Raw genomic sequence first — 12,479 nt, forward strand, 5'->3', positions numbered from 1 at the left:
TGCCTCTGCGATTTTTATTTTTTGCGATATAAACGTAAAAAGACCGCAAATTTTGAAAAAAAATGATATTTTCTACTTTTTGTTATTAGAAAAATCCAATAAACTCAATTTTAGTCATACATTTAGGCCAAAATGTATTCAGCCACATGTCTTTGGTAAAAAAAAAGTCAATAATTGTATATTTATTGGTTTGCGCAAAAGTTGTCACATCTACAAACTAAGGTACGTTTTCTGAAATTTACGCAGCTTTTAGTTTACGACTGCCTATCTCATTTCTTGAGGTGCTAAAATGGCAGGGCAGTACAAAACCCCCCCAAATGACCCCATTTTGGAAAGTAGACCCCCTAAGGAAATTGATAAGAGGCATGTTGAGCCCATTGAATATTTTATTTTTTTGCCTCAAGCGATTGAATAATGACAAAAAAAATTTTTTTTTTTTTTTTTTTACACAAAGTTGTCACTAAATGATATATTGCTCACACATGCTATGGGCGTATGTGAAATGACACCCCAAAATAAATTCTGCTGCTTCTCCTGAGTATGGGGATACCACATATGTGGGACTTTTTGGGAGCCTAGCCGCGTACGGGGCCCCGAAAACCAAGCACCGCCTTCAGGCTTTCTAAGGGCGTAAATTTTTGAGTTCACTTCTCACTACCTATTACAGTTTTGAAGGCCATAAAATGCCAAGATGGCACAAAACCCCCACAAATGACCCCATTTTAGAAAGTAGACACCCCAAGCTATTTGCTGAGAGGCATGTTGAGTTCATGGAATATTTTATATTTTGCCACAAGTTGCGGGAAAATTACAAACTTTTTTTTTTTTTTTTTTTTTTAACAAAGTTGTCACTAAATGATATATTGCTCATGCATGCCATGGGCATATGTGAAATGACACCCCAAAATAAATTCTGCTGCTTCTCCTGAGTACGGGGATACCACATATGTGGGACTTTTTGGGAGCCTAGCCGCGTACGGGGCCCCGAAAACCAAGCACCGCCTTCAGGCTTTCTAAGGGCGTAAATTTTTGAGTTCACTTCTCACTACCTATTACAGTTTTGAAGGCCATAAAATGCCAAGATGGCACAAAACCCCCACAAATGACCCCATTTTAGAAAGTAGACACCCCAAGCTATTTGCTGAGAGGCATGTTGAGTCCATGGAATATTTTATATTTTGCCACAAGTTGCGGGAAAATTACAAACTTTTTTTTTTTTTTCACAAAGTTGTCACTAAATGACATATTGCTCACGCATGCCATGGGCATATGTGAAATGACACCCCAAAATAAATTCTGCTGCTTCTCCTGAGTATGGGGATACCACATATGTGGGACTTTTTGGGAGCCTAGCCGCGTACGGGGCCCCGAAAACCAAGCACCGCCTTCAGGCTTTCTAAGGGCGTTACAGTTTTGAAGGCCATAAAATGCCAAGATGGCACAAACCCCCCCCAAATGACCCCATTTTGGAAAGTAGACACCCCTAAATTTAGGGGTACACTAGTGAGACTAGGTAATAAATGGCGGGTGCCCTGAAACTATAAAAAAATAACTAACCAACCAGCGTCACCTGTAACAGTTATATGGTGATCAGTGGTGAAAGGGTTAACTAGGGGGCAATTAGGGGGCTTTATGCGGTAGTATATGGGGGTCCCTGGCGCTATAAAAAGCTGCAGCGAACCTAAATACCTACCTGCCTAACTAGCGTCACCTGTGACACTAATACAGCGATCAGAAAAACGATCGCTTATTAGGCTGGGTTCACACTGGAGCGATGCAGGAACGCCACGAATGCGCGGCGGGTTCCCGCATCGCATGCCTCCCGGCGGCAGTTCACACTGCCCTATGCGAACTGCTGGGAGTGTCAGTGAAATGTTACTGACACCCCCAGATCAGTTCGCATATCGCAGTGCGATCTGCAAACTCGGATCGCATGGTGTGAACACCCATGCGATCCGATTCTGCTGCGGGCCAAAAAAAGGGTCCCGTGCGAATTTGCGGCGGGTGCGGCGAATGGCTGAACTCGAATCGCACAGAGGTCGGATGTGATTTGCACTGCAGTGCGGTGCGAATCACATCCGTTCTCATAAACCGCTGCAATGTGAACCCAGCCTTAGTGACACTGGCGACGGGGGGTGATCACGGGGTTAAACCTTTATTGGGGGGGTTAGGGGGGTACCTTAGAACTAAAGGGGGATAACCCTAACTGCCCTAACAGTTATTAGTCACAAATGACACCCGCCGGGTGATCAGGGGGTTAAACCTTTATTAGGTAATAAATGGCGGGTGCCCTGAAACTATAAAAAAATAACTAACCAACCAGCGTCACCTGTAACAGTTATATGGTGATCACTGGTGAAAGGGTTAACTAGGGGGCAATCAGGGGGCTTTATGCGGTAGTATATGGGGGTCCCTGGCGCTATAAAAAGCTGCGGCGAACCTAAATACCTACCTGCCTAACTAGCGTCACCTGTGACACTAATACGGCGATCAGAAAAATGATCGCTTATTAGGCTGGGTTCACACTGGAGCGATGCGGAAACGCCGCGAATCCGCGGCGGGTTCCCGCATCGCATGCCTCCCGGCGGCAGTTCACACTGCCCTATGCGAACTGCTGGGAGTGTCAGTGAAATGTTACTGACACCCCCAGATCAGTTCGCATATCGCAGTGCGATCTGCAAACTCGGATCGCATGGTGTGAACACCCATGCGATCCGATTCTGCTGCGGGCCAAAAAAAGGGTCCCGTGCGAATTTGCGGCGGGTGTGGCGGGTGCGGCGAATGGCTGAACTCGAATCGCACAGAGATCGGATGTGATTTGCACTGCAGTGCGGTGCGAATCACATTCGTTCTCATAAACCGCTGCAATGTGAACCCAGCCTTAGTGACACTGGCGACGGGGGGTGATCACGGGGTTAAACCTTTATTGGGGGGGTTAGGGGGGTACATTAGAACTAAAGGGGGCTAACTCTAACTGCCCTAACAGTTATTACAGTCACAAATGACACCAATGCAAAAAAAAAAAAAAAAAATGACATTGGTGTCACTGTGACTGGGGGGCAGGGGTAATTGGGGGGGTGATCGGGGGGTAAAGGGGGGGTGTGAGTGTGCCTGGCATGTTCTACTGTGTGTGTAGAGTGTTGGTGCAACTTACTGATCCGCTCTCCTCCGTGTCGGAACGAAAAATACCGACACGGAGGAGAGAATACATCACTTCCTCTCCTGTGTTTACATTACAGGAGAGGAAGTGATGTCACCGGGGATTTCTATTCGTCGGGAGCGATCGCGAGGGGGTGGCCATGAATGAATGGCCGTCCCCTCGTCCGGGATCGCTCCCGAACGAATACCGACCGCCGCAGGCACCGGGCGGGGGCCCGATCGGGCCCCCGACCCGCGGGAGGCAAGGGACGTACATGTATGTCCTTATGCCTGCCCGTGCCATTGTACCGACGTACATCGGCGTGCGGCGGTCGGCAACTGGTTAAAGTGACAGCCTATGTTCCTATTAAAATTTTTCACGATGACCGAAAATGAATATGCAGCCTCGGGTTAAAGGGGTTGTACCTTCGGCTCTCTCGTCCCAACGGGAGGCCCGAGTGACCAGCCGACGAGTCCGTTGGCTGGCTGAACACCGAACAAAGCTAGAATCGGCTTTGATCGGGTCTCTGATCTAGTAAGTAGCCCGAAAGTAATTGCATGACATTACTTCTCGTTTACTTGGCTGCCAATGGCATTGATTTAAAAAAATTCCTAGTATTTCAAAATGCTGATTTTGGCGTTTTGATTACTTTTAAGTACAAAGCGGAGATTTGGGGTTTTATAGACCCCAGATCCTTCCATAAAGAGTATCTGTCACTGACTATTACTGTCACAAGAGACATTTATATTTCTTGTGACAGCAATAATAATAATAAAAAAATAATAATAATTCTGATCCTCTTTAACCACTTGCCGACCGCCGCACGCCGATATACGTCGGCAGAAGGGCTCCTACAGGCAAACTAACGTACCTGTACATGGCCCATTAAGAGGCGTGCCCGCAGCAAGCTCCATGAGTCGGGTTGTGGGTCCTGCAGACTCGATCGCTGTGTGGATATCCACGATCTCCTCACAGGGAGGAAGAACGGGACGGGAAGATACTAATCTAAACAAGCATTTCCCCATTCTACCTAGTGACAGTGTCACTGATCTCTGCTCCCTGTGATCAAGAGCAGAAATCAGTGATGTGTCACACGTAGCCATGCCCCCCATAGTTAGAAACACTCCCCAGGGCACACTTAACCCATACACTACCCCCTAGTGGTTAACCCCTTCACTGCCAGTGTCATTTACACAAGAATCAGTGCATTTGTAGAGCACTGATTGCTGTATAAATGACAATGGTCCCAAAAATGTGTCAAAAATGTCTGATGTGTGCACCATAATGTCGCAGTCAATCGCTGATCGCCGCTCTTACTAGTAATAAAAAATAATAATAAAATGAATAAAAATGGCATAAAACTATCCCCTATTTTGTAAACGCTATAACTTTTGCACAAACCAATCAATAAACGCTTTTTGCGGGGTTTTTTTACCAAAAATTTGTAAAACACGTATTGGCCTAAACTGAGGGAAAAAAAATTTGTATATTTTTGGGGATATTTATTATAGCAAAATGTAAAAAATAATGCATTTTTTTAAAAACAATTCGCTCTTTTTTGTTTATAGCACAATAAAAACCGCAGGGGTTATCAAATACCACCAGAAGAAAGCTGTATTTGTGGGAAAAAAAGGATGTTAATTTTGTTTGGGAGCCACGTCGCACGACTGCGCAATTGTCAGTTAAATCGACGCAGTGCCAAATCGCAAAAAGTCACGAAGGGGGTAAATTCTTCCGGGGCTGAAGTAGTTAAAGAGACAGTGTAAAAATAAAATAAAAAAGTAAAAAGCGCCCCATCCCTCCATGCTCGCTCACAGAAGCAAACTCATATGCAAGTCAAGTCCGCAAATGATCTCCTCTGTACCTCTAAACAGGCAACCTGTAGAATTTTGGAGATTTATGGAGATTTTACTGTAGTTTGTGGCCGTTCCACGAGTGTGCGCAATTTCAAAGCATGACATGTTCAGTATCTACTTACTCTGCATAACATCATCTTTCTACAAAAAAAATTGGCTAACTTTACAGTTTTTTTTTAATTCACGAAAGCGGCTTTTTTTCCCAAAAAATTGCATTTGAAAGACCGCTGCGCAAATACTATATTGCAGATACAAATCTCCATTTTAGTCTCTAGGGTCTCTGCTTAAAAAAAAAAACATATATATATATATATATATATATATATAATTTTAGGGGTTCCAAGTAATTTTCTAGCAAAAAATACGGATTTTAACAACTAATGTCAGAAAAAGGATTAAGCATGAAAGGGTTAGTATCCTCAAACTAATAGTAAAGTGAAGATTAAAGTCTTCAAAACTGCCTGGAAGCTTTGCAAATGCTATGTAGAAGTGTCAGTACACACTGCTCCTATGCATGCGAGAGCACACATGCACAAGGCCTTCAAGTGCTATTAACCACTTAAAGATCACCCACTGCATATATACTGCGGCAGGGCGGCTCTATTGAGTGAAACCACATACCAGAACGCCATTTCATGCAATAGTTTGTGGGCGTGCGCGCCCGCTGCACGGAGGAGCCAATGCTCATGCCCGGCGGACCTGATGTCTGCCGGCTACCTGCGATCATGTTACCGAGAAGCATAACGGGGATCTGCCTATGTAAACAAGGCAGATCCCCAAAAAGGACATTACATTTTATTTTGGTACAGCTTTGCACGACCATGCAATGGTCAGTTAAAGCAACGCAGTGCCGTATCGCAAAAAAATGGCCTGGTCATTAAGGGGGTAAATCCTTCCGGGGCGGAAGTGGTTAAACCCAAAATGTAGCGTCGCTGTGGTTGTAGCATTCGTTTTCTTTTTTTATGCTTTTTCCCTTCTTTTTCCCCCTGGTGATCTGGCCAGTAACACACTCTTGTATTATAGTGCCTACTCTCTGGATGAAGGAGTATGGGCCACTTTTGGACAGCAGTAATGTCAGTCTGGGGGGATGGGACTGTTAGATGTACTAGCAGACTTAAATACAGTAATAAATTTGAAGCCAAACACCAGTGAACACTTCATAAGCAGTCGTTTTTTCCCCCCCCTTTTGGAATAATGGTTTTACAAAAATAAACTGATAATTGTAAGCAACCCTCAGTGGTAAATGTTTTGTCTCATCCCTGTAACTGCTACATCTGCAGGACAGCTATTGAAAAACAGACAGACATACTGGTTAGTGAAAAAAAGAAGAAGCAAAGCTAATACAGTCATCACATCTAAGAACTGGTAAGCTTCAAAATCATAAAGGTTTGCTTTTGAGTTTAAATACTGCTCCAAAAAGAAACTGCAATAATACAACTTGCCTCAAATTGACCAAGTAACATAACCCCTGTTTATTTCTTTGTTGTAGCACACTAATATAGATTTGAGCCAACTTGTCAGTTGCCTTAAAAAAAAAAAAGAGAAGATTGTCGGAACCCTATAAACTACCCATAGACATGAGATGACAGTCACTCAGGCTGGTCAGACCAGGTGAGGATACTGTAGATATTGTATCTTTGGGCCTGGTCTGTTGGCTGATTGCTTTTGGGAGGTAAACAAAATAAATCGGGCAGATCAGAGCCACCTACAATCCTTAGACATCAACATTGGTCTCTAGACCATGTTAAAAAGCATCTCTGGGCATAACCCAAAAATATGTTTGGCTTTATTTTCGGTTACTGTTTTTAAACAAACATTCAGTAAAAACATTTTATAAAACTAAATGAGCAATACCAGAGAGGGCACTAGTTGTCAAGATGTGCTCATTCGAATAGTATATAATATTAAAGTACATAAAAAAAGAAACATTTAAAAAAAGAAAAAAAACTACCAACTAGGCTGTGCTGCCATTCTTTCCATATAATCTCTTGCAAAGCCAATTGCTTCAGTGTTGTCAGGATTCAAGACACAGTACATTGCCAGTGCTCCCAAATTGTTGCCATATATTTCATTCCATCTGGCCGAAAAATCCTTTGGTTCCCAAGGTGGTAGGTATTCGGTGGGGTTAGTCAGCATTGTATGAACTGCCTCATTAATACGTGATGCAATGGACTGATGGCTACCTGCTGCTTGGGCACGCAGTCTCGCCACTTCGCCTTTGGAAAAGTACAACATGGGATAGCCGTCATATTTTGCATTTAAAAATGGGATTTTAGAATTTGCGTTTTCCTCTGTACCACACACAATTATACAAGAAAGCAGGTATATGAAGAACACACTGGGGGCCACCCGTGTGAGTGTCCTCATTGTAGCATAAGATCTCCAGGCCACACACTCTGCCAGATCATCTTTGATACTGCCTGGGGAAGAGAAGAACATGAAAAATTAATAAAATAAAAAAATATAGCAAAAATAAAACCAAAGTTCCCACAATTCTTCTTCTTGCAGAGGGCAAGGGTAAGTGTTAGAAGTTTAGGTCTACTTTAACCACCTCCTGCCCGCCGTATTGTCAATTGACGGGCAGGCGGCGGTTCTCATGTTCTGGGACAACGTCATGATTTTGCACAGCGATCGTGGTGTGCTCAGTCCCTGGGATATGGCGCATCACCGATCTTGGTAAAGAGCCAGTGACAGGGCTCTTTATCCATGTGATCAGCTGTGTCCAATAACAGCAGATCACATATAAACAAGGAAATGCTTGTTATCAGCATTCCTTTCCTCACACTGACAGCATGTGAGGAGAGCTGATCAGTGGCATTTCCTCACAGGGAAGATCTGCACAGATAATCAGGGCATTGGTCAATGCACCAATAATCAGTGCAGCCCCAACAGTGCCCAGCAATGATGCCAGTCAGTGCCCAGCAGTTTCTTTTTTTGTTTTCTTTTTTTAGCAAAAAAAAAAATATTTATAAAAAAAAATATTTATAAAAAAAAAAAACAAAAAAAAAAATCATACTGATAACCTTACTAAGACACTCACAAAAAAAAAAACTTTGTGCTATTATAAATCAGTATTAAATATGTCAAGTAGAAATGCCAATATCTGTAAAGAAAAAAAAAACCCTTAGATGCAGATGTCTGAACAAAATTAAATCTAGTGTCAATCATTTCTCACTTCGCCCTCACCATATTAATGCACAAAAATACACATTTTATGTTCAATAAAGATTTATAAGGAACTATAAAACTTTTTTTTTATAACTTAATTTGAACTGTACTTCTGAAACTTTTTTTTAGTCATGTGACGGGCACAGCACCAATCAGGGCTGGCCAGACACATACCGTTGAAAGCATACATCAGCAGGGTAAATAGAAGCCCCTTCCAAGGAGCTTTCCCTGCAGATGCCAAAAGAACATGTGACCTTACAACAGCACTGCAGGAATAAGGCATGATACTGTGTATATCATTTATGTGAATTAAAGGGATTGTAAAGAGAATTATTTTTTTTTTTTTTTAAATAACAAACATGTCATACTTACCTCCACTGTGCAGCTCGTTTTGCACAGAGTGGCCCCGAACCTGCTCTTCTGGGGTCCCTCGGCGGCTGTCTCGGCTTCCTCCCTCAGATGCTTCTCACGTTCATGCAAGCTCCCTCGCATGGTGAGAAGCATCTGCGGGCGCGCTCCCGTGATACAGCCGGCGGCTATAGCTGCTCGCTGTATCACGTGGCCCCGCCCCCGGCACTCCGCGTCAGTGGATGTGATTGACAGCAGCGCGAGCCAATGGCTGTGCTGCTTTCCATCCATCCACTCCAGCCAATCAGCGGCCATGCTGAACGGTGGAAAGGATGTCGGGGGACAAGCGCGGGACTTTCGAGGGGTGAGGTAAGTAAAACGGGGGGGCTGGGGGCGCAGGCACTGTCAGATGTTTTTTCACCTTAATGCATAGAATGCATTAAGGTGAAACAACATTTACCTTTACAACCCCTTTAAGGCTCTTAACACTTCTCTGTTTAGTATCACTTTAAAGTGGTTGTAAACTCAAAACCACACACACAACCTGCAAGACAAAGGCATAATGAGCTAGTATGCATACTAGCTCATTATGAAATACTCACCTTAGATCAAAGCTGTTGCAGCAGTCCCCGCACACCGCTATGAACTTTGACATATCTCCTAGAGTTATTTCTAGGTTTGCCGGCTTCAGCGCTGTGATTGACCAGAGCCGTAACGATGTCACTCCCAAGCATGCGCACGGGAGCCACCGGTCACGGCACAGTTTCTGAAGAAACAGCACGAGCGAACCGTTTCTGCAGTGTGCATGTGCCGATGATGTTGGCACATCCAGATACAGTGAATATCTCCCAAATTGTGCAAGTTTTGGAGATATTCAGGGTACCTACAAGCAAGCCTTGTTATAGGCTTACCTGTAGGTTAAAGTGGTTTAACAGAGTTTATAACTACTTTAAGGAGAAGATGCAGCCCATTATTGAAAACTTTTTTCATTGCTGGCCAAGATGTACCAGCACATTTGAAATCCAGGTACTTAGTATATCTGAGCTGAAGAAAGCAAGTAATGCTATCCTTTAGGCTGGATTCACACCTAGGCATTTTTAGTGCTTTTTGCATTTTGCAGATTTGCACTACAGAACATGTTCCATAGGAAATCATGTTAAATGGACTGTAGTGCAAATCTTCAAAATGCAAAAAGCACTAAAAATGCATAGGTGTGAATCCAGCCTATAGGCCCCTTTCACAGTAATGATCCGCCCCGTGATGATCCGCTTGCTCAGTGGGGATCGCTCCGTTGTCCCCGCTGAGCCGGCGGCGGACAGGGCGGTCTCTGCACACTGTGCAGGGACTGCCCTGTCAGATCTCCGCTCTCCTCTATGGGGGATCGGATGAACACGGACCGTCTGTCCGTGTTCATCCGATCCGCAGACAGATAGAAAAATAGGATTTTCCTCCGTCTGCAGAATCGGACAATAGCGGAGGCGGATGATAGCGGGTGTCTGCGGATGTTTATCCGCAGACACCCGCTATCCCATAGGAATGCATGTATGTCCGTATTTCATCCGCAAACGGATGGATGAAATACGGACATAATGTCCGCATGTGTGAAAGGGGCCTAAAACTGCTCAGCAGTGCTTTTAAGAGTGAAAAAAGAAAATGGATAATCTAGAAAATATAGATGACACCACATGGTCAAAATGTCCCCTGTAGCATAGGCCTTAATAGAGTATTTTTTTTTCTTTTAAAGTAAATTTAAGTGGTTAAAATGTGCTCTTACTCATTATGTGGGCCAACGGTAGCAGGCTGTATACAAGCAGTCCTAGGAAAAACGAGGCCCTGAGCCAAGTTTATTGTGAATGTGCACACTCACTCAAGCAATAAGGAATTAACGGCAGATTCCATTTTCACTCCTGGCTAGTATATTTAAACACAATTCTGTCTTCTAATTTTCCTTCTGCTCTAACCTTTCCCCTCTGAAGAATGTAAAGAATTCCTTTTCTTTCCTCTAGGGATTTTTGGTCTGCATTGACCCAGACAAGTAGTTGAAATACTTAATGGCTAAAACACACAAGAAAGTTGCCTGCTGATTATTTTTGCATTTTTTTTTATACCAAAGGAGGTTGTAGCTGCATTAATGCACTTGGAATTACTACCGTTAGAGCTTTCAGTATAAAAAATAAAATAAAATAAAAAATAAAAAAATAAAAATGATGTCTGGACTAGAGGATGCATTCAGTATACAAAATAGTAATGCAGCTACTTCCTGTAATGAAAACATACACACACACACACACACACACACACACACTTTTGCATATTATGCAGAAGCACATCACGGTTGTACATAATATATGTCTTATGTTAGATAATTTGTAGCAAGGTAGCAAATAATAACCTTTTCTGTCCCTTGTGCAGCCTCAAATATCCCTTTTGTGGCCTGAGGTGTACATCCCTATACAAAACATACTACAGTCAACCCTCTGAAATTTGAGGGAGTTACATTGGTAGAGCACCCGCGAAATGTGAAAAAACGCACATTTTAAATGTGGGAAGAAAAAGCCTATAAATGCCTAATTTTTAAACTTTTGGCGCTTAGGTTCATTGCCAGAAGCCTTAGAAGGCGCAGGACGTTTGGGCAGCATCTCAGGACTTTAGGAACAAAATGAAAAACACGAGAACAATCAGCAAAACACTCGAGATAGCTACAAGCGGTAAACTGTTATGATGTGGGAATGCTGGGCTGCATCTGCCAGAGAGGTAACCGCGACTTTGTGGGGGTCGACTGTATTTTACTACCAAAAATGTTATGCTACATTAAACTTTTATCTGACCTCTATTATTGCATTTGTTATTTTGAAAAGCCTTGCGGCTTCACTGCCAGTTTCCTACTGCGCATGCGCGAGTCACGCAGTGCTTTGTGAATGGCGGCTGTGTTCTGGGACACACACAGGTCCCAGAAGACAGCGCACCCCATTCCTTAGAAGACAACACAAGGAGGAGAAGAATGAAGACTGAATAGGAAGTGGCAGATTAGGACGATCTGCCTAGAAACAGCCATTTCTGGTAAGTAAACAACATTTTTTTTTCAACTTTTTTTCACATTTTAGGAGCCTTTTTATGCATATTTTTTATTTTATTTTTAGGGTGGACCTTCGCTTTAAGGCAATAATCTCTCACTTGGGCTTTCACCTTGGCATTCAAATCAAATTTTTTTTTATTCTTACAACAGATTCTCTCTGCCCTTTTCACCAGTCCATATTTGAATGCATATATTTTATAGATGTCAAGTTTAAAAAAACAAGTATTTTTAAGTGATCTATAATTCACTTAAACATGACAAAATAAAAGGGAAGACGGAGCATGAAAAATTAAAGCTCAACTACAGACAAAACAGCCAACGGCACATATAAAATACATATAGGCATCATGCACATTGGACGTTTTTACAGCTGCTGTTTTTGGCTTCTTTCTACAGCCAGCAAACTCCCCAGCATGTTATCCTATGTGTCCATGCACACATAAAGGCTGATTTACAAACATGTTGGCGCATTTGCGCATGCAGGAATAGTTATTGGGACATGGAGCATACTTAAATGAATAGAAACCAGCTGGTGACTTGCGCCGGATGCGCAGAATCGTTGCGTGCATGGGCGCAGACACATTCTTAAATACAGAACAGACATCGGGCACTTGCTCATTGTAATGATCATGTTAATGAGCTTTTCCTTCTCACATGGAGAATATTGCTTCCAGTTTTATTCCATTCATTAATTTCTTTTTGAAACAACTCCAATATTCATTCTAGAGATCCTCCTATCAAACAACTGTGCGCATCTTCCCTGGACTTGGATGTGAAATGTCATAATTGTAGAAATGTAATCGTGTGCATTTTATGGTGATAGTCTATATTCATTGGTGGACCTGAAACGTCCATGAAAAAATCTTCTTAATACATGTCTGTGTATTATGCA

The 12,479-nt window shown here is 42.9% G+C and overlaps 1 protein-coding gene across 4 annotated transcripts in view; it reads right to left on the minus strand.

Annotated features, from left to right (window-relative positions):
• The window catches only part of DSE (dermatan sulfate epimerase), a 77,658-nt gene that overhangs the window by 26,488 nt on the left and 38,691 nt on the right, over positions 1-12,479 (minus strand). The window contains exon 2 of one of the 4 annotated variants that reach the window (XM_077487080.1): positions 6,947-7,411. The exons of 1 other annotated variant lie outside the window; for it this stretch is intronic. In XM_077487080.1, the coding sequence (XP_077343206.1) occupies positions 6,947-7,362 (416 nt within the window). In that variant the 5' untranslated portion in view covers positions 7,363-7,411. Of the gene's footprint in view, positions 1-6,946; positions 7,416-12,479 lie in introns of those variants that run through there. 2 more of the 4 variants (XM_077487079.1, XM_077487082.1) reach the window with 2 other exon arrangements.

Source organism: Lithobates pipiens, unplaced genomic scaffold, assembly GCF_037356315.1.
Source record: "Lithobates pipiens isolate NorthernLeopardFrog02 unplaced genomic scaffold, aLitPip1_a1.2 Scaffold_18, whole genome shotgun sequence".
Classification (NCBI taxonomy): domain Eukaryota; kingdom Metazoa; phylum Chordata; class Amphibia; order Anura; family Ranidae; genus Lithobates; species Lithobates pipiens.